The sequence below is a fragment of the Chaetodon trifascialis genome, chromosome 12, assembly GCF_039877785.1.
Source record: "Chaetodon trifascialis isolate fChaTrf1 chromosome 12, fChaTrf1.hap1, whole genome shotgun sequence".
Lineage (NCBI taxonomy): Eukaryota > Metazoa > Chordata > Actinopteri > Chaetodontiformes > Chaetodontidae > Chaetodon > Chaetodon trifascialis.
Genome location: NC_092067.1, coordinates 5,342,463 through 5,364,535, shown reverse-complemented (window position 1 = coordinate 5,364,535; position 22,073 = coordinate 5,342,463). Strand labels below are relative to the sequence as shown.

General features: G+C 42.4%; 2 protein-coding genes across 2 annotated transcripts; both read right to left on the bottom strand.

The window, feature by feature from the left end:
* Positions 1-4,964: 4,964 nt before the first annotated feature.
* On the bottom strand, positions 4,965-15,756 carry trim45 (tripartite motif containing 45). The gene is made up of 8 exons (XM_070976269.1): positions 15,278-15,756; positions 14,442-14,730; positions 13,703-13,848; positions 12,422-12,738; positions 8,994-9,123; positions 6,736-6,850; positions 6,191-6,317; positions 4,965-5,119 (listed from the first exon to the last, which is right to left on the bottom strand). Exons 1-8 carry the CDS (start codon positions 15,754-15,756, stop codon positions 4,965-4,967), a joined length of 1,758 nt encoding a protein of 585 aa, XP_070832370.1.
* Positions 15,757-17,401: 1,645 nt separating this feature from the next.
* Positions 17,402-20,990, bottom strand: vtcn1 (V-set domain containing T cell activation inhibitor 1). Its single transcript, XM_070976630.1, has 5 exons — positions 20,952-20,990; positions 20,222-20,286; positions 19,090-19,449; positions 18,281-18,532; positions 17,402-17,514 (listed from the first exon to the last, which is right to left on the bottom strand). Exons 1-5 carry the CDS (start codon positions 20,981-20,983, stop codon positions 17,402-17,404), a joined length of 822 nt encoding a protein of 273 aa, XP_070832731.1. The 5' UTR covers positions 20,984-20,990.
* Between the last annotated feature and the right edge of the window lie 1,083 nt (positions 20,991-22,073).

The window sequence follows — 22,073 nt, the reverse complement described above, 5'->3', positions numbered from 1 at the left end:
GTCTCAAGTGTTGGGGGGGTTTGCTTCATTTGTTACATAACTTGCTCTGGAAACTAGATTCTGTGACGCCCATGAATTATTGACAGCACACTAATTTTAACAAATCAAGATGAATTATTCACAACTCAACACACAGGGACTCTCCAACAGGGAATTCTATGACAGTGTATGCATATTCTTAGAGGGGCCTTTCCCAGAGCACAATTTAAGTGACCTTCGATGTACAGTGAGGCTGTGTGTGTGTGTGTGTGTGTGTGTGTGTGTGTGTGTGTGTGTGTGTGTGTGTTTGTGTGTGTGTGTGTGTGTGTGTGTGTCATCTTCATGATGATTGAAGGCAGTGTATCTCTTGCAGCCCAGAGATAAAGTGTCTCTTAGAGAACTCTGTCAGGTGCTGTCACAACACTGGATTTGAGGTGGCATGATGCTGGTAGGTTACCTGCATTTCTGTCATCTACGCAGTTTGTTACTCTCTCCTCTTCTCTTCACATGCATTGTGTCTTTGTCACAGTTTGAAAGTTATGTGTCGTTTTTTTTTCTAATGAGATGACCACACCACTGAGATTTTACTAACTACTATATATATGTGTGTGTGTGCGCGTGTGTGTGTGCCTGTATATATATATATATATGCACCAAGACTAATCTCGGCTCCTTTCCATGAGTCTTTCTGGATAAGTGTAACAGGCAAACCCTGAAAACATAAAACGCACCAAATATAAAAGATTAAACATAAGAAAAGATGTCTCTCACCTGTGAGACAATATTGTATCTTGATCGTTGGTTCTCTCAATTACAAGGTACATTAGTTGAGAGCTCAATGGCGGGTGAAGGAGGTTTATTAGGTCTGGCATAAGTCCTTCTCTCTGGGGTTCACAGCTTCGGTGAGCATCCTGCCATTTGCAGTGCACTGTCATTGTTCAATTTCGTGTGTGTGTGTGTGTGTGTGTGTGTGTGTGTGTGTGTGTGTGTGTGTGTGAGAGCAGGCTTAGTTCCTACTGGACTGACTTGATTGAAAGAAGGGAGGAAGAGAAGGAAGTGAGAAATCAATAATAAAGGCAGGTTCTGAACTACTCCATCATCTTTAACCCACACCTGCCCTCACCTAATGGTAGTATTGTGTGTGTGTGTGTGTGTGTGTGTGTGTGTGTGTGTGTGTGTGTGTGAAGGTGTGTATCTTTGCCCGCAGTGACCACTAATTTCCGGATACAACCCCTTTCCCCCCCAGCCTTGACTGCCATTTGAACGGTCGTCAGTTAATCACTCATTTCCAATTTGCTGTAGCTGAACAATTACTGTGTTTGATTAAGCAGTGTCAGCGGTGACACTGCTGAGGTAACTTCCTCTGTGATGGGTTTTAGTGGAACAGGTCCCCATTCATCAAACATTCATATTAAGAGAGTCAATCTTAAACCGCTTAGGACATTTTTCATGATAATGCAGTATTCATCAGGAGCCTCTTAGCTGGGAATGGCTCCGGTAAAGACAGCTTTTGAGAGCGCTGATTATGAATGATTTGTAGGAACAAGCACGGAAAACTTAATGTCACAGGCAGAGGGACATGATCATTAGTTCTGGAAAAGCAGGCGCAAAAAAGTAGCTCTCTCCTGTCACCTGGTGGTTTGGAGCGCAATGAACTGGAAAAAGCTTCTCTGAAGTGTTCAAATACGCAGTCCTGAGGGCACGAGCATGAGATCTCTGACACTGATTTCTGTACATCACAATAAATTAGTCAGTAAATGAGTTAATGCTGCTTGCTTCATGGTGTCAGGGTGTCATTTCTACGAGGGATGTGGTGGAAACGCTTTCTGTTCACTTCATTTTTACAGTTTCAGTCTGATTTATCCCCTAAAATCTCTGCAAAGTTTAGATTTACTTTTCAGATATGTGGCACATTCTAGAAAAAATCACTTCAAATGCAATTACTTACTCACAGCTCTGCCATACATGTGGAAACAAAGGCTTATAAGGGCCTTTCTGTAAAAAAACAGTAAAAAAAGAAGAAGGCTGACACCTTTCTAAAATAATATGATTTTATTACTGTTTATTCATAGAAATTTCAGCTTCTCTGGAGGGAAATGAATGAATTCACAATAGGAGCAGGCCGTATTGCTTTATCTGTCATTCTCTCAGACAGCAGGGCTTGATATTTTCAATAACAGGTTTTATGAAAGATGCAACAGGACAAATGCTTTTCAGGTGGGTGAAAGAAAATGAGCTAAAATGTTGTTTCTGTGAGGATATGATGCATGCAGTTTGGTTTTGTCCTGTGGTTGGATATTGAGAGATGGCTTTGCCTGCAGGCACAAAATGTTTTCTAATGTGAAGACGAAAATAAACCACTTGATTTTAGAAGGCCACACATGCAAATAACCAAGATCCACCTCATGCTGACAAAGAAACGTGTTTATTTTGATTGTACAGGCTCACATGTTTCAGTAAAAAGTCGTGAAGCAGAAAAAAGGAGCAGACAATGTGAACAGCAGCAGCATCCTGACAGTGTTCGAGAGGCTCCCTGCCATCCTGAAGACTCAGGAGCACGAATGAAAACGATTCGTCCTCATGTCAAGTCATTTGCATAGATCTGTTTTACTGTTTATCTTAACAGTCAGCGAACACTCACACTCAAGATGAGTCATATTCGGAATACAGAAAACACACGAAGGCATTAAGTGGCTCATTTTGAGCCACACGTCTGTGGTTTGAAGTCAGCGCTGTGACACAGCCTCAGGAGAGGAGCAGCTTTGTATTCTACGAGGAGGCTAACTGCGCCTTCCAGGTCGAAGTGTGTCCCAGATAAAGCCCTCTGACCCCGACGGCACGGTGGAGCTGGGTTGGTAATGAAGGAAAGACAGGATTCAGTGCAGATTTGATGGACTTTCTCTTCATTAAAAACAAGAACTCAAGACTGACATGTAGAGTTTCAGCACAGCCTCAGAATAATCCTGGGAGTAATGACACAGTGGATTCCAGCTCAGTGCTTCTGTCTGTTGATTAAAGACTTCACCAGCATGAGCAGTTTGTCTGCACCTGCATACAGGCATCAGCCCATCAATGGGATATAATCACTGCACTGCATTTGCCAGGAACTCATTGTTATTCATTTTTTAATCAGATGTACTGTAGTTAGTACCATGAAATAATATTATATTATTAGGTTCATATATATAGTATCCCTCTGTTAGTATATGGCCATTTATTATTTAGTAATTACTACATATACATAAGTACTTGTTAATAATACTTCTAACTACTGCTGTGGTTATTGTAAAGCAATAATAATAATAATAATAATAATAATAATAATAATAATAATAATAATAATAATAATAATAGTACAGCAGTTATTAATTATTGGGAAAAAATGCTGATCAACCAATATTTGGCCCAGTTTGTGCCCACAACAACAAGCTAAGCATGTGTACAAACACATAACCTGTAGAAAGTGTGATGAAATAACATAGTAAACTTATTTCAGGTATGAACAAACAAAAGTCCAGTAATGACTTCAGAATTACTGTATTCACTGTACTTCACCATCCAAAATAAAAATCATCATTCATGAGATAGAAATGCTAACTACAGACCTGTGATCAGTGCAGATAATAAGAATTATTGCTCATATCTTTCAGCATCATGATTGTTTCCAAGGCACCATATTTCAAATTTTACATCCTTCACTCATTATGTTTCTTGACTGAAGGATATAAAAGATTTTAAGCATTAAAGTTCAACTGTCTGCTGATTGTCAGTGTTACTGTTTTAACGGGTTTCGCATTGAAGATAAAAGATTTCTGCACCTTTGAAATCAACAGCAGCTTCAAGGTAAAAAACAAACAAACACCAGAAGACGACTGGCGAAGGAAAGTGTAGAATGAAGAAGCAGAGCAATCTCTTCTCCAAGGTGCCCTTCAGCAAAGCTTTTAACACATTTGATGCAGGAGACGGTGCTGCTGTGACTGGAGCGTTTCATTCCTCTCTCCTCCAGCCTGTCATAGGTGGGCACAACTTAGACAACAAAGGCACTTTGCAACACAGAGTCAGAGCCTTCAGCTCCACTTGGTGTTTGTCTTATACAACGCAGACTCCAAAAAAGTTGGGACACTGTGTCAAAAAAATGTCCTGCCTCAATCTCTGGCTGCATCCCAAGTGTCTTCAACAACAGCCATGTGTCCCACACTTGCGTCTCAGTCCGTCCCACAGAGGATGCACGGAGAGATGCGAGGAAACCGCAGAGGAGAGAAGAAAGGAGGTTGTTTTTAGAGAAATGAGATGTCCTCTCCTGAAGCCACGTCTGTTTCTGATGACAGCTGCAGCTGATCACAGCTGGATCAGCTGTCTGTCAGCGTTAACAGCTGGAGGGACCTTTGATGAACCTGTGTCTGCACACATGTGCACTGTGCTAATGCTAATAAAGGCACGCAGTTATCAGTGCAGTTTTTCTTTCTGTAGTCTGTTACCTGTTTAACACCTGCACATGAAGACCAGCCACTGTGAGCTGTGTCCTGCTCAGAGGCACAGGACCCATTTCTACAGGCAGAATGTACTCATGTTATTTGCATCTGTATTTATTAATATTTTGAATGTGGAATCATGATCTAATAACCCTGAATATGATTATGGTTTCTTCTGAACAATCGTGTCTTAGGCCAAATGTCTCAGTGAAACTGAAATCATGTAACTGCATCAAACCCTCATCAGCCTCACGTGACTGACTGGAAATGATGATAAGAGCTTTAGATCACAGACCAGAAAGACTTCTGGTTCAAGAGAGGATTGAGGAGCGAGGAAATAAGAAAAGAGAGACTTGGGATGTACCACTGTGTCTGTAGAGCTTCACTTTCCTTGTCTGACCTTAAGAAGGACTTACAGCAGCGACCTTGAGCTGACTCCCCCAGTTACTCCAACCTTTGAGTCGCTGCCATCCTTTCTCACGCCATCTTGACAAGTCCGGTCTCTGTGTCACCTCAGAGCTCCACAGTTCGCAGGTGGCCATGGGGGGAAACTGCAGCCAACACGCTCTGAGGCAAACACTCAGACTGTTCCACAGTGCTGCCACAACACGACCAGTGGGGCTTCCCGGGGTGTCCTTTGTGGCTGTGGCCGCAGCCTTTAAATCCTCCTGCAGTCACAAAAACAGACATGAGATCAGCTGCCACTTCATTTACTAAATAAACATACTGATCCAAAACAATTATGAATGTAGAAATATGAGCAAAATATTGGAGTTTTTGAGATATGTTCAGTTTACGCAAAGGTGATTTGATAGTTTCAAGCTTTCACGTTTTTCACTGCACGCAACTTAATGCCATCATCACCAGCACGCCATGTCAGGACGTGGAAGACAAAAGCCTGAGCTTTGCACTTCAAAAAGAATGAATAGCTATTCTGGTTTTTATTTGAGAAGGATTTAAACAGGATCATGCAAACTCCTGTGGACAGTTCACCACCTGTGGGAGGGCTGTTTTCACAGGGTTAACAAAGCTGCACACTGTATGACTTCATATCCAGGACGCAGCACTGCACAGGCACACATGTCACATTTTTCTCCCGTTAGTGTTGTCAGACTATCCAGAGAATTCCTCTCAAGGTGGACAGGCAGCAAAACGAAATGTGAACGGAGTTACTTCAACAGAGTGATTACTCCTGAAGGGAAACATTTCCTTTAAATATCCTGAGAGTGTTTTAATCCTCATCACTCGGCACAGAACTCAGCCTTCCTTTTCCACTTCTACCTCACACAGTGATTTGTAGCTTTCAATGGAGAGAGAAATGATTAGTCACAGTGCGTTTCTCATTGAGAAAACTGTGCCTCCTTTCTGAAAACACGACATGTCTTGCGGCAGCACGATTCATAAAACGCAGACGAAAAAACTTGAATGATGCGATTTAAAAACAAGTTTAACTGTTTCTTAAACCCTGAAGTTTGTATAGATAAAATTAACTTAAATATGAGAGCACATGGACAGTAAAGACAGTGAAGAGATCCGATTATTGCTTCTCTTAAAGCCAGGAGTCCTTCCACTGAAAAGGCAGATAATAAGCATCCTGCTTCCAATTGTTCCTCCGTCTGCTCTCTCTCAATGTCCAATTCCAAAACAAAGAGCACCATTTCTGTTGTTTTTCTTCATTGTGAAAAAGGGAGTGAGAACTGTCTCTCCAACCGGACATGTTAATGATGTCTTCTGTGTACCTGGCATGGTTCCCGGGCAGCCACAGCGAGCCTCTTTGGCTCCTCCACTGGAGCAGAAGGAACAACAGTGAAACGTCCCACTGTGACGCCTCAACTTCCTCTTCACATTCAGGATGAATGGAGAACCCTGCAGGGCGAGACGGGAAAGAGTCTGTCAGTCGGTATGTCTTAGTCAACACAAGGCAAGATTAAATAAAAACATGAAGGTGAGAGCGTTCTGATAAGTGATGGTGTCAGACACTCTGTTTCTTTTCAAGCATCCCAGCAGGTTAATGCATCATCAGAGCTGTCAGCCTGTTTAACTTGTTTTTGCCTGAAGAGAATTGTGTCCACGTTCATTAAAACGGTCCGGGTGATGTGATCAGCCCTGAGGTGGTCCGCTGTGAGCTGCCGGCGGCAACGCATCAAGTCCAGCTTCATGTTTAACTATTCTAAAATGCAATTCTCAGCTGCAAAGCATCATTAAAAACAACTGGTTTGAGAAAGAAAAAAAATTCTGCCTTCTCATATTATGTTGTGACAAACTCCGTGGGCTGGTTTTGTACCTTGACGTGTTGGGCTTTGACACAAACCCACACTGAGTAGGCTCCAGGCTCTTTCGGCGTGTATGAAACGCTGTAGGATCCGTCGCTGTTGTCAACCACTGCTGCCTCCACCGTGCTGAAGGAGAAGAAAACCAATCATCTTGTTAATACTACAGAATACCACTGAGAAATACTGACAGACTTATTTATAGTTAACAACAATGCTTTCTTGCTCTCGTGAATTTTCAGAGAAACCTATTCATACACTCATGATCTCTGCACAGCAACTCAAGCTCTGCTGTTTGACCAAGTGTGAGACTGCTCCACCACATCATGGTGCTGAAAGGCCACGTGCTGACCTATTTCGTGCATCAACGCGCTGTCACCCTCTCCAGCGCTGCTGATCAGTTAACTCGGGGGCTGTGTTGATGACTGAAGGGTAACCCACACGTTTGATGCGTACAGGAGGACAGAGGTATGTGCGGTTGCTGGTTGCATCAGATTGTAGGGTAACTACAGGAGATCCGGTGTGAGTAACTGTGGTTTGATAATGCGCATCAGGCCGCCTTCACGTGGCTGTAAGGGTTAACAGACTGAAAAGGCAGGCATTCATGTACACAAGCTGTTGTGGAGTCAGATCAGAGCCGTCGCATGGACTGTGCAAACTGCAACTGCACAGGGCCTCGCGCCACTAGGGAGCCTCGCGCCTGCAATCCTGCTGTTTTTGTTTTTTTTTTTCAATAAATACATTAGTTATATATGATTTTGTCTGTCTCTGTCAAGGTCACATTAAAAACAAACAAATAAATAAAAAACAAATCCAACAAATTAAGCGGGTTTTTCCTTGTCGAGCAACACGCCGAGTGAAACACAAATGTGATGAAAATGAATATACTCCAGACCCAGAGCAGGTGTATTGGACCAGGCCCTCACTGCTCTCCATACTCATGGACGACCTACAAAGACAGTGCACAAGACTGAGTGATGCTCTGAGCACGTCTGAATCTCAGGATATAAATGCACCAGACCTCTTTGCGGAGTTGAGGATACTTCGAGAGATAATCCCAAAAGGAACAACTGCAGCATTTAAACACTTCGTTACCTCAAAGGGATTGAAGGAACTTTCCCTAACTGTGAGACTGCACTCAGGATCCTATTGACTTTTCCAGTATTGGTGGCATCAGGCGAGCAAAGCTTTTCAAAGTTGAAACTAATTAAAAACTATTTGCGCACCTTCACGTCACAGGACGGACTGTGTGGGCTTACCCTGCTATCAGTTGAAAAGGATCTTGCATCCAAACTGGATTATAAAGATCTTATTGCTGAGTTTGCGGCCAAGAAGGCAAGATCAGTTTCTGCTCAGTTTATGCATGGTGAGTCCACCTCATTTGTTAGAGTTACAGTGCAGTAAATATGTTGTGTATAGCTGTAATGAAAATGAACGTATATTATGAATGAAAAGTGTCCTAACCTACCTCTTTAAAATGCCAAAAATAAAGTGACTGAGCTGACTTGATGTAAAGCCACTCCTTGCACAGTTGATTTCCCCCTTTTGAAATAAATAGCAAAAAGTCATAGCTGAGACTATGTGTATGATTATGCTGTATTATTCTACTTGCTAAAAATATTAGATACATATAATATTATATAAATATATAAATATTTATATAATATAATAAATATAATATATAAATATTGATATTGCAGCAGGATTATGCGTGCAGTAGAACTAGAATAGTTGTGTCCGTGTGACTGTTATTTGTCAAAGAACAGGGCCTCGCATTTCAAGTTCGCACAGGGCCTCGCACCCCCCCCCCACGATGGCCCTGACTCAGATATTAATCACATGAGTCTACGTGACGGCTGAATAATGTTTCAGACGAGCACATCATGACAAACAGTTGTTTGTGTGATTTTGAGAGGTCTGTCAGGGTGCTGCTAAAAATAGCACCGTCCACAGGTGCAGAGTGCTCTGCTGACCTGCTCTGAGCAGCTGGGTGGCAGACGGCGAAAAACTTGATCACTCCCGACACCAAAATGGCAGCGCGCTGCTGGACTGCTAATGACACTGAGAGGATAAGAGCTCACTGTGCCCCATGAAAATGCCACTTCACCAGCACAAAAAGCTGGCTGTGAAAAAATAGAGCCATCACTCAAGCTGCTCGCGGTGTCCGGTTGAAGTCAAGTTCTATCATCTACCTGGCCTGCTGAACTTTGCCTCTTGGTGAATCCGAAAGGCCTCAGAGAGCTGGAGCAGTCGGCCAGACGCTGACACTCACCAGTTTTTCTTCTCCTTGTGGACGATGCTGACCAGGACATGCTCTCCACCTTGTGCAATCTGCTCCCCGGCTGAGTCTCGGCAAAACAGGGTGAAGTGGCCCCGCTGACCCTCCCTGCCCTTCTGTAGACCTGTGAGCAGGGGGTTAGAGGCCTTAATTTAACACACATACACACAAATGCACACCATCTCAGCCATGAAACAATGCCCTGCTGGTGCTTGTCAGAAGCTTTCCTCCTCAACATATGGAGGTTGCAGCCAGTTTAAGTGTGACTGCAGGCACAGCTGGGCTTCAGTAGTGCTGAGCAGAGTTTTCCACACCCTCACATCCTCACTTAGTGTTTCATTAAGGTGTTGTGTGTGCTCTGGCTGAAGATATTCATCAGCTGTTGTGGCATTGTTGTTGTGTTAAAGCTAACACTATTTGTGTTCATGGCAGTGATTAATGCTGCTTTGCATTTTCTTGTCAGACTCTATTAGCTGCTCGATGACGAATGATCCTACACTGTGTATTCATCTGTTATTTCTCTGTGATTTCCAGTCGCTGCAGGGCGATCTGTTTGGATGCTGTTGGAATCGTTTCTGCTGCTAATGAAACTACTTCTGCTGTTTCAACTGTCCAATACTTCTATTACTGCAAATGTTACCCTTACAGTTACTGAAGCGATTGCTGCTAATGCAGCATCATTACTGTAACTGCTACTGCTATTGCACATGTTATACATGTTAAAAGAGACTTTGGAGAGAGAGTTGCTTACTTTCTGAGATTGACATGATAATTCTCAGGTCTGCTTTAAGTACAGAGCCGAGGTTGGGATGCATTTGGCCAAACTTCGCACAGAGATTAGAAGCAGGGAGAAGAAAAAAAAAGATCAACAGAAAATAATAATCAAACCTAATTATTTCCAGCCCTAAGTGTAATAATAAAATACTAAAGGTTTTTGACTAACTTTGAGGAGGGGACATTGTTCATACAGACTGTTACTCACTGATTTTAATTGGCTGGCTGATTAAAGCTCAGGGCTATGTGGGTGTGTGCAGGCTGTGCTTGATTGACATTTCCCTGTTTCTTTTGTTAACTTGAGCCTGTTAGGATGAACAACCCGCGGCCGAGTGACTGGGGTGAGTGTGGAGGGCCTGTTAGATTTGGAATCAATAACTTTTATTTACAAAGGGAGACATTTGCTTTACATTCTTGTTACTTTCACTCATATGGGATTGAGTGCAGTAATTACAACCACTGCCATCACAAAAAATCTCCTGCTATCACTGCAGTTCCTGTCACTTGGACCACTACTTCTATTACTGCTATCACTGCTGCCACTAATGGGGGTGAATTATCTGTGAATGTGTGCTTGCTAAGCCAAGTGCCCAGCAGCTGTCACCATTCCAGATGCAGCTGTTCTGGTCCACATTTCACCTGTGCTGCACAGCCTCGAGGTCTAAATCCACCACTTCAAACCCCCTTATCACACAGACTGCGGATAATCGTCTGTAAGCCGCTGTGATTTCTGCTTTCTAATAGTCAGCACAGAAATCTGGCCTTTATCTGCCCTCTTAAATGACAGTATCACACTGCGTGAAGTTAATGTGGCTGATGAAAGTTCAGGAGGGACAAACAACTTAAATGTAGACAAACTGGGTTTAGCTGATGTGACGATGCTGTGGATTTAAACGTAAAAAAGAAGCCTTAACCATGTATATTAAGAAGTCACCATGAAAAGGAAGCGTGGATGAATGGAAAGGTCATCGCTTTATGTGGCTCCAAGGCAGATAAAATGCACACAAGCAAGCACCCAAACAAATGCTTCACATTAAACATGGACTGACCTTTTGGCAAACATTACAATAGTACGCTTGTCTTTGACACCTACATAGAGGACTCGGCATAAACGTCCTTGTTTGCTGAGGTTTTCCATTTCCCCACACAGGTAAACACTACTTTAAGCTAAGCCTTTCATGGAGACAAGCTGCTACAAATCTCTGCCGGCTGTGTGTGTGTGTGTGTGTGTGTGTGTGTGTGTGTGTGTGTGTGTGTGTGTGTGTGTGTGTGTGTGTGTGTGTGTGTGTGTACTTGTACAGCTATCTTTGTGAGATCCGGTGGGAGTTTTTGACTGGGAGTGAGGACATTTTGGCTGCTCCTGACTTTCAGACAGAATTTCAAAGGGCTGTTTGAGGGTTAAGACCTGGTTTTAAGGGTTATCTTAGCATTAGGTTTAGGTTAGGGTTAGGCATTGAGTTGTGATGGTGAGGGTTTGAGGAAGGTGCTGGGAATGCATTATATCAATGAGTACCCTCATATGGATTGAGGTACAAATGTGTTTGTGTGTGTTGGAAGGGGGACTGCACCACTTGTATGTGACAGTATTAGTTTATTTTCATGTGCTCATGTGAGTAATTTCTTGGGGCTGCAACTTTCATTACTGATAAATCTGGTTATGACACTCGACTCTATTGCTACTCTAAAAGAGAAGATTAGAAAATAAAGGAGGTTAGCTCCATGGTGGACTGAACCAAGCCGCAAATTAAAGCATATATCATGAAAACCAGAAAAGCAATGGGGTTCCACCAAAATGGAAGAATTTCGTTAGAGAAAAAATTTCTCAACTGGTACCAGTTTGTCTTCAAACACAGGAACCTCACAAACAGCTGTTAAACCCGAGACATTTTTACGCTGCTTTGCTCCCATCAACCTTCAACAACTAACAATTTCACCATCTAAACCATCAACTTGTATCTTAGACCCCATCCCATCAAAGCTGCTGAAAGCTTTACCCTTTACTGCCACGTCATTACCTACTTACTTACTGTTTGTGTATGCTGACTGCACATAGGAGTGGAAAAAATAAGTGTAGGAGGTGTAGTGTAGCTGGTGTGTGTGTGTGTGTGTGTGTGTGTGTGTGTGTGTGTGTGTGCGTGTGTGTGTTTATGCATGTTTTCACTCCATCGTGAATCCCTGGTTGGTTGGTGAACTTCATCTCTCCAGCCTTTAAAAGCAGTGATTCTATCACTCGAAAATGTCCTGTGGCCACTTGCAATGTCACTTGTAAGTCTTTGCTTCTCTTCTCTCTTTTATAGTGTGTGTGTGTGTGTGTGTGTGTGTGTGTGTGTGTGTGTGTGTGTGTGTGTGTGTGTGTGTGTGTGTGTGTGTGTGTGCTCTGTTTGTGTGTAAACATCCCCTCCGTGCACCGCCTTAAGGCCTATTGAGTCACCTCGACATTCCTTCAGTCTCACAGGAATTTCTGTCTTTGAGCCAAAGCACCCAGGAAGGTAACAATAGTCTTTAACTGCTCCAGGTGAACTGAGTGTACACTGACCGCACCCCCTCCCACAAACGCTTATCCCATCCCCTCCACATCTGCACCAGCAGGAAGCCCTGATTCTTACTTATTACTGTTAACAAAGAACAATATATTAGGAGGGGTTTACCTTCCCCTTCGATGGTGCACTTGCTGAGGTCCACTGTCCTAGAGTTGATGACCCCAACCACCGGGTAGCTGTCCACCTCCCCTGCTGGCTCCCTGGGCTTGAAGCAGATGCCGCTTCCGTCCTCGGGCTCGACAGCTGCCGGGTGGGGGTCATAGCTGCTCCCTGCCAGGCTGGTCAGTCTTCTCAGAGTCACACCTTTGGCGCTGAGAATCTCAGCGTCTGAGCCACAGCTCAGCAGTCTCTCTGCAAACTCCACACTGCCTCCGATGTCCAGCAGAGCCTGCTGTAGCTGTGCCCTCTGCAGGTGGAGCTGGTTCCTGGAGGACGAAGACAGCGTGAATTACAAGAGGAATCTCCCACGATGAGAGATGTTTGTATCTGTTAAAGGGAAATATGCAGTACTTTTGTCTGTGGAAATACAGACTGCCTAATGTTCCTTGAAATAACAACCAGCAGGTGGGGTGGTTACTGTCTCACCATGCACCACTCACACCACTCAGCTGCAATAAATAAGCACAAGCTCCCTACACTATTTTCCTTCTCTGAATGGAATTACTTTCCGAAAAGCATTCATAGTTTGACTGATAGTTTCTCATTAATGTTTTGAAATACCTATACTCATGGTGTCCGGCCAATGTGGCTTTCAGCTCATATAGTTTTATGCTTAATTCACAGCTCATGTTCAAATTAAGGATCAAAGGTCATATTTTACCTCAGAAAAAAATGGTAATAACCACATCTCACTTTCTGCAGATAGTTTGCTCACTTTGGGAAAAGCTAGTAAGTGGACAGATAGTGAAGATTATTTCAGAGTTCAGCTTTCTGTTGCACCTATAAGGGCTCAAATTACCACTGACTACTGATACCATAGGTGGATGGAGGTAGTAAATGTTAAGAAAAATTTGCAGTAATATGCAAACTTTGCCACAGCTGCTCCACAATTTATGTGACTATCTGCTGAAGAGGAAACTAGGTTTTTTTTTCCTTTCCTTCATCTACAGGGAGGTCAGAGGTCAGGAAAACAAACCCAGAAGTGATGCGGAGCCAGAATCAGAATCCATGACGACCACGCAAAGCTCAGGGTTGTCAGTCACAGTGTGAGCAGGGACCTTCAAGAATAACCCTGTGATCCTTATTTACATTCAGCAAGTCTCCTTGGAACGATTTTGAGATACTTCTGATGCATGCTTACTTATAAAAGTGATAAACTTAATCCATTTCTCAAAAGAATATTCCTAATATTTTTTTGCCTACTCCACGAGAACTGTGTTTGTGCCATACCTGCGCTGGACACGGAGCTCCTCCAGGCGATGCAGCAGAGACAGGCAGTGGGCTTCCACAGCAGTGGCGTAGCCTCGCGCAAACGCCCTCACCTCGGTCGCTATTGCATCCACCCGTGCCTGCAAAGCCTCCTGGGATACGTCCACCTGTAACAGGGTGGAAAGAATTTTGTTGGAAAAAAAAAAAAAGAAAAAGACATTTGAAAAAAAGTCAAGCATGGCAAATCATTTATGTTACGACAAACAAAAGAGAGGCCAATGTTAAACCCACCCTAATGTGTTGTAACATGGAATTAGAGGTGGTTTTTTTAAGGCTGTCATGAAGCCTTGGATGGAGCTGAAAGGGCTCAAGCAGGCACTTGAGATGTAGATCTCAGAGATGTGATGTGTGTGATGTAACATTTCCACATTAAATGTCTCAAAACAATTAGACTTATGTTATACATTTTGCTGACTTGTGTGCTTACGTGTGCAAATCAGGAGAAATCTGTAATCTTATTGAAGGTAAGGCTGCGTTTCATTTGGTCACCTGTCAATGGCATCAAATGCTATAGCTATACCCTCCGGGGAAACACAGGAAACACCAGAGGATGCGTCAGAGAGTGAAGAAGAAAGTGGGCAAATGTGACTAAACGTAACGGATAACACTTTCAAACATTACCTCGTCTTTTTGAGAGACCCCTTGCGGTAGAAATTACACTGTGTGTTTAATATCTTCTCAACAGAACAATCATTTTCACCTTCTGCAGTGAGTCCCTCAGACGCTCCAGGCGAGGACGCAGGTGCGCCGTGACCAGCTCTCGGATGCGGTCTCCATGACGATCGATAACATCACGGGTGGGGCAGCAGCGGTGGTCGCGGTGCAGCGTGGCGGCACACTCCAGGCAGACGGGCAGGTCGCAGGGCTGACAGAAGAGCCGGAGCTCCTGGGCAGGGTGGAAGGAGCAGAGGACGGGGCGGCAAAGACGACCACGAGACTTCAGCTCCTCCAGACTCTGGACAGAGTGAGATGCTGTTCGCTTCTGCCGTCTACAGACAGGAGAGGGAACAGATATGTACATGTGGAACAGAACTTAGCTCTGAGCTGGACAGCAGACAATAACAGAGTAAAGGAAAACGGAACATCGTGAGAGTATAAATAAACAACGTCACTGGATTGCTGACTGGATGGAACACACTACCAATTTTAGAGAAAAATGATTCATTGAGATCATGATCAGCACATTTATTGATGATTGGAGCCCTTCAGTAGAGTCTGTTGCAGTCTATCCCATCCTGTGCTGTCATGGCTTAAAACAGGACCTGCCCGTGAGTTTGATAAGAGAGCAGAACACCATCCCACACATAACTCAACAGCAGAAAATACAATCATAGAGTAACTGACCTTCATATTAGCTTGAAAACACGATACAGTAGAATAGAAAAGAACAGAATAGAACACACTTCATCTATCTGTGCGTCTAAGGGTAAATAATCTATGAAACAACAGAAGAGAATTGACTCTACCTGCTACTTTGCCAGAATAGAATAGAATAGAACAGAACAGAACAGAATTATCGAATAGAACCGACTCTACCTGTGCGCCTGGCAGCAGAACTCGCACAGGTTGACGCTGCAGACCTCGCAGCGGCTCTCTGCGCCTCCCTCGCCGCACAGGTCGCATCCCAGCGGGCCGTTCGTCACCAGCGTCTCCAGGAATACCTCGTCGAGCGCCAGGTGGTCGGTGCTCAGCCCTTCCGGTCCCGAGGGAGGGATGTCCACCTCGGAATCACAGTCGGGACAGAGCACCGTGACGGTGGGTCTGTCCTTCTCCGTCGCGTCGACCTGACTGTCCTCCGGAGCGTCCCGGCGGCAGCGCGAAGACACGGAGAACGGCTCCAGCTGGCCGATGCAGTCCGTGCAGAAGGTGTGCAGACAGGGGAGGATTTTAGGGTCCCGGTACAAGCGCTTACACACGGAACAAAGCGCTCTCGGGTTCACCAAGGTTCCGTTTTGTTCTTGTTCCGAGTTTAACTTCGGCCGCTCCGCGTCTTCTTTCCGCTCAGACTGCGACATTGTGGATCTTTTGGTGACTTCTGGCCCCAAAACAAAGCAGCGAGTAACTTAGTAGCCAGACACCCACCGAGCTCCACGATCCTGATAGAACTGACAGGAACTTTCTCTTAAATCCCCTTTCTGCCTAAAAAAAAATCTCATATGAAACTACACATCAATTATGTCCAGGGTGATGATAAAAACATGGCAGTTCCACCTCGCTGCTTAAATCCTGCAGGAAAGTCACACTTTTCCCCGGTGAAGAGGGTTGCGTTCAGGGCTCCGTGGGACATTCGACACCTCACACTACCAAACCAATAGGAAACCTCGCACTGACTATCAGGGGTGGTCCAACTACTTTCCACAACTCCTTAATGCCAGTCTGGACTCTGACTGTCCCCATCTACTGGCAGGACAGAATAACATGCTTCCAGCATGCTGCACGGACTTTTTGTTGTGATTATCATGTGTAGCAGATGTAACAGTGTCCTTTGGTTTACAACAAGCCTAGCTGTTCTAATGGCAGAAATACTCTCTCTGTTTTTATGCCAATGCTACAATTAGAGAAATTCAGGTTTTGCTTTTTTTTTTTTTTCTTCCATAGAATATTAACTTGAGAAAGTCATCACTATTAATTGCTACAGGACCAGTGTGTAGGATTTAGTGGCATCTAGTGGTGAGGTTGCAGATCACAACCAACTGAACATACGTCATCTGTGACCTACAGCGGCCACAAAATATGTAAGAAATGTAAAAGAGACTCACTAGAGCCAGTTTTTGGTTTGTTTATTCTGGGCTACTGTAGAAACATGGCATGCAACATGACGGCCTCTATGGAAGAGGGCCAAGTTCCTCTGCATATAACATTTCATTCAAAGTGAACAAAAATGCAGCGATTCTTATTTTCAGGCGATGATACTCTCATGAAAACATACTTATGAATATTATAATCTGCCAATAGATCCCCTAAATCCTTAAAGGCTACGTTATCTCCTTTGACATCCCTGCAAAAAACAAAACAAAACAAAACAAAACAAAACAAAACAAAACAAAACAAAACACCCACTTCAGAACAACCAAATGAAGAAGATTCATTGTATTTATTAATTAACTTTAATACAATAAATAGCATATGGTGCAAATTTGATTAAATACACTCTTTCTATGGGTCTCAGTCCTCATATGCTGAAATTTCATGTACTGTTTAATTTCATTTCTTCATTTTTCTGCATTCAATTTTATGGAACATAGACAGAAAAAAACGTTACGTTAAACGTAAAAATGTTTACTGAATAGTCTAGATGGAGCCTTCACTGAAAACATGAAACATACATCTCAGAAAGAAAAATAAAATGTGAACGTTAACTGAGAAAATGCACCACTTGCACTAGTTAAATGCTGTTACATGGCAACAACACCAATTTTAATAAATAATGTACAAAAACAAATAATTACTCCCTGTATGTGCTGTGAAACTCTGAAAAAGCCTGTCACTGAGTACAACACATGCACACACAAAGAGAGTGTCACCTGGGTGTGTGTGTGTGTGTGTGTGTGTGTGTGTGTGTGTGTGTGTGTGTGTGTGTGTGTGTGTGTGTGTGTGTGTGTATGTGTGTGTGTGTGTGTGTGTGTGTGTGTGTGTGTGTGTGTGTGTGTGTGTGTGTAGTTAGGTCAGATAACAGATGCAGAGGACAGTGGTCATAAGACTCAGATAAGCTGATGCCAGCAGGGATGATGCAGTGCTGTAGATGAAGTATGTGTTCCCAGAAACTTCAGAGCCTAGAAAATATGAAAGGAGATTTACATCTTTTTTTCCCCCCTCACATGTAATACAATCTCTTTTACTTTATGTTTAAACATATCTTTTATTCCATGCTAATTGATATTTGCTAGTTTTGTTGTTTGGATTTTGAACAATGTGCGATATGAGAAGAAAGAAGGAACAAGTTTTGAATTTATGAATTTATTTATACTTCTTATGCAGAAATGTCTGCTAGATATCAGTCAATTAAAGGAACATTCCATCAATTCAATTTCAAACTAGATGAGACTCAATAAAAGAATCAAAGCAGCAGAGGCTGAGATATTCTGTTTTTCAGCCCAGTATATGAGTTATACAAGGGACTTTTAGTCCCAGTATAAATCCTACATTTCCCATGATGCAACTCAATAGCATCTTTCATTAAACCCTTCTTGCCCAAATTTCAAACTCCAATTAGTAGATCAGGCTTTGTGAGACAATCTGAGATAAGGAACTCATAACAAATCAGACAATAACCTTGACAATGTCATCGTGGCTCTTTTCTCAGACTTCAGAAAGCTCCTTCAGAGCCACAGAAGATATTACTCACCTGTTTAGGAGGAGCAGTACTCCTCCTGATTAGTGAAAATGAACTTTGTGTATACAGTAAAATCAGCAAGGTGCCCCTTTAAGTTTCTCCAGCAAACCCTAGTTAGTATTGTACCAGTCATTCATGACACATCAACAGAGAGACTTTGATATCCACAGATATCCTTGTAAAAACTTGAAATTAAACAAGAGTACCTGTTATAGTTGCCTTGGAGATGGCAGCTACAAGGTTATTTTCAATCCTGCAGTTGTAGGTGTCGCTGGCGTTGACTGACTGCAGCGTGCTGACTACACTGAATATCCCTGCAGAGCTTGGGGTGAAGCTGGTGCTTGCCTGCAGGATGTTCCCATCATAGTTCGACCACGTCACGTTTGGTTTAGGGAACCATCTGCTTGCCTCAGCAGCCAGGGTGCCGTTTGACAATTTAAATGTAGGGGCTGAAAAGGCTGCGAAAATAAAGGTGGGAAGTTAAAAATCCTGCATCCATGCTGCAACGCTTTCCAAAGCTGACTACATTCAGTCGTCACACTATGGATAACTACCTTTCAATGGGTCATAAAACAAGATTTTCCCAAAAAGAAAAGAAATTATAAGATTACATTACATTCAAAGAGAATATTGTGTTTGATCCTTACTTTAATGCTTTTCTTCCTGCATCATTGAGTGTTTATACTCAGCTACAGACTGCAAATGTTCTCTTGCTGTAATATAGTTGTATGTGGATCTAAACAGTGTTTATTAATGTACAGGATTTGTCACTAACTAAATGAACATATATGTATAAGTAAAAAGTCGTAATAATTTGTTCTCTCCATAGGAGTCATTCTAATTATTATCAGTACTGTACACTGATAAACACTTAAAGATGGCCTTTTATCTGCTTAGAAAGACTTTATAGTGTGTTATATACACACTTGGAATGCTAAACAGGGCAAGTTAAAGTTTAATGAGATTAATTTTCAAAGCAAATACACAGTGAAACTCGACAGACGAGTTTTCCGACCTGCTGTTCGGAGCTGAATGTTGATTTTTCCTCCACCATCAGAGGAGCTGATGCTGCAGGTGTAATCCCCCGCGTCACTACTACTCACATCCCTCAGCAGCAGAGAGGCATTCCCTGTTACTAAAACATCAGGGAAGAGCTGAGTTCTCCCTTTGAACTGTGGGTTCTGATCCCTGAGATTCGGAGCTCCGTTCTCATACTGGTAAACAAGTCCAGTCAGCCCCGTCTTCTCCCAGGTGACTGACACCTGTCCGGTCGAGGTTTGTTCACTTGTTGTGTGAAGATAGCAGCTGAGAAACCCATCCTCGCCAAGGTTGGCAATGGGCATTGTGTTGCTGCTCATCACCCCAGACAAGGAGCCTGTGGGACAAGGACACAGGTACAGACTCATCGTGGAGAATAAATACTGATTATTAGTCCTATGTCTATGAGTATGTTGCAAACTTTAGAACATATTTCAGTGATGTTTCTGGCAAATTGTGAACGATTTTCTTAAAGAATAGGTTCACATTTACTCACTGACATGAACATAGTTGTTGGTCACTGTAATTGCTCCTTCTGTCCATACTGGCCCTAAAGAGATCCTTTCCAAAGTGATAGTAATGAAGAGATGGGGGACAAAATCTATAGTCCTCCATCAGTTTTTTTCATAAAGTTACAAACTTTTCAAGACAAATTTTCCTCTTTTTGTAAGATACAAATCAGATACAAATTAAAACTATTTTTTTTAGAGGACTGTGCATCTTCTTCTGCAGGTGGTGTATTCTAACCCTCCTGACTCTACTTGAACCCTCAACCCAACCCTACCATCTGTGACCAAAGCTGTTGAAGTCTACACTGAATAAAGAGAAGAACGGGATAGAACAGGAGAGTGCTGATACTTTTCCATCTTCTTGGCACGAAAATTCCTTCAAAAAATATATATCTTAGATAGAAATTGAACTACACATTCAAATGAACACGGTACATCACACATAAAGCTACACATCGAGATGGTTTCAAAGGTGTTTTCACAAGAACTGCTTTCATTTGGACAAACACAGCATGTGCTGAACACACCCATGTATCCCCTCCAGCTTGACAGAGCCACCACTAATGATCACAGGCTCTCACAAGGACCCACGGGTCTTACCCGAGAAGGTCAAGGCTAAGATGAGGATGATGATGGCCGAGAATAAGATGATGAGGGTTATCATGCTACACGCAGAGAGAAACACAAACACAGCAAAGTGTAAGTTAACATCATAACGTTAACATCAACCTGCAGATCAACTTCACGGCACACAAGCCCAGAAGCTTCTGATATACAAATCTGTCGCAGAAGAAGATGCATGCAAATCTTTTGAGTAAAAGTATCAATATAATCTAAACATACTCCTAAATAAAGTTTTACATTAAAAATCATATCTTAGTAAAAGTACAGAAGTATTATCAGCAAAATGCACCTTAAGCATCAAAAGTAAAAGTAGTTGTTCTGCAAAAAGTGACTTATACATATCATAGATTACATGTACTGATGCATCAGTACATGTGTAGTGTTTTATTGTTGTAGCTGGTCAAGGTGGAGCTAGTTTTAACCACTTCATAACAACGTACAGACATCTGAAATGTCACATCATAATATTTCACAATGCATTGTACACTGTTAGTGAAAGCAACCAGTTGCTACTGTCAAATAAAGGGAAGTGCAGTACAGTATTTCTCTCTGACATGTAATGTAGTAGAAGTGTAAAGTAGCATAAGACAGAAATACTCAAGAAAGTACATGTAAAATTGCAGTTAAGTACATTATTTGAATAAATGTCCTTTGTAACTTTTCACCACTGTAGACACATACATGTTTTCAAAGCTCACTGACACACCTGCAGAAGATGATCTGGCCAAGGGAACCCATGGCTGCGGACAAAACCTCTCGGGAAGAAACAAACGATTAGATCCTGTTGCTTAAGTCAAAGTCCATGCCATTCCTCCTAAATATCCACCATTCCACTAAAAATCAGTTATACACATATGCTACTGCCAGACAGGCTTGGCCGAGTTACACATCACACGATGACAGTCTGCTGTTTTGCCTGTTTGCCGTCCCTCACAGTTCTTGAAACACAACACCATAAGTAAATATTACCACTAAGGCGTGTGCTGCATACTAGTTGACATGTCGTCACAGTAGCTCATTGATCTTATCAAACTAAAACTACTTACTTGTTCACCAGAATGAAATTTACTATGTTTTAATACACTGTAAAAAATGATGTTTGAAGTGGAATGGATTACCTGTATGACTTTAAGCATATATCATTGGTTGCTGCTGGATAACGTACAGGAAAAGGAATGATAAGTACCTTGAGTTTTCTTCAACAATTTACTCAAGGTGGAGTAACTGTCAGTGTGTTGAAGTGGAAAAGCCTCAGAGAGAGCAGAATCAGCCTGCAATGAAACCCCAAATAATGAACTTCTTTTCTAGTGAGCAGCTTTTTTGTGGAAAATGTCCTACCACATAGAGTACATATCCAATGGCACAAGAAAACAAAAACACTAGTGATGAAGAGTGTACTCATCATTTACCTAAGTAAAAGTACTATAAACACACTGTAAAGACACTCTGTTATGACAGAAAGTCCTGCTTAGAAAATGTTACTTAAGTATAATTATGTATGATCAGGGAAATAAAGGACTAAAAGTAAAAGTACTAAATGCAGAACAATATCCCCTGGGACTGTTAGAATATCATATTATATCATTAGATTATTATTACTCATGCACTGATGTAAAAGCAGGATTTTACTGTTGTAGTTGTTTGAGGTGGAGCTAGTTTCATTTGTGTAGCTGTTGTTTATGCAGAAATTTTAATTTATAAAGTAACTATCGCTGTTAGATGGAGAAAAGTAAAATAGATAGAGATAGATAAATACTTCATTCATCCTCATGAAGGGAAATCTGGGTGCCCAGTAGCACATATGAACAGATAAAAAAAACACACATTA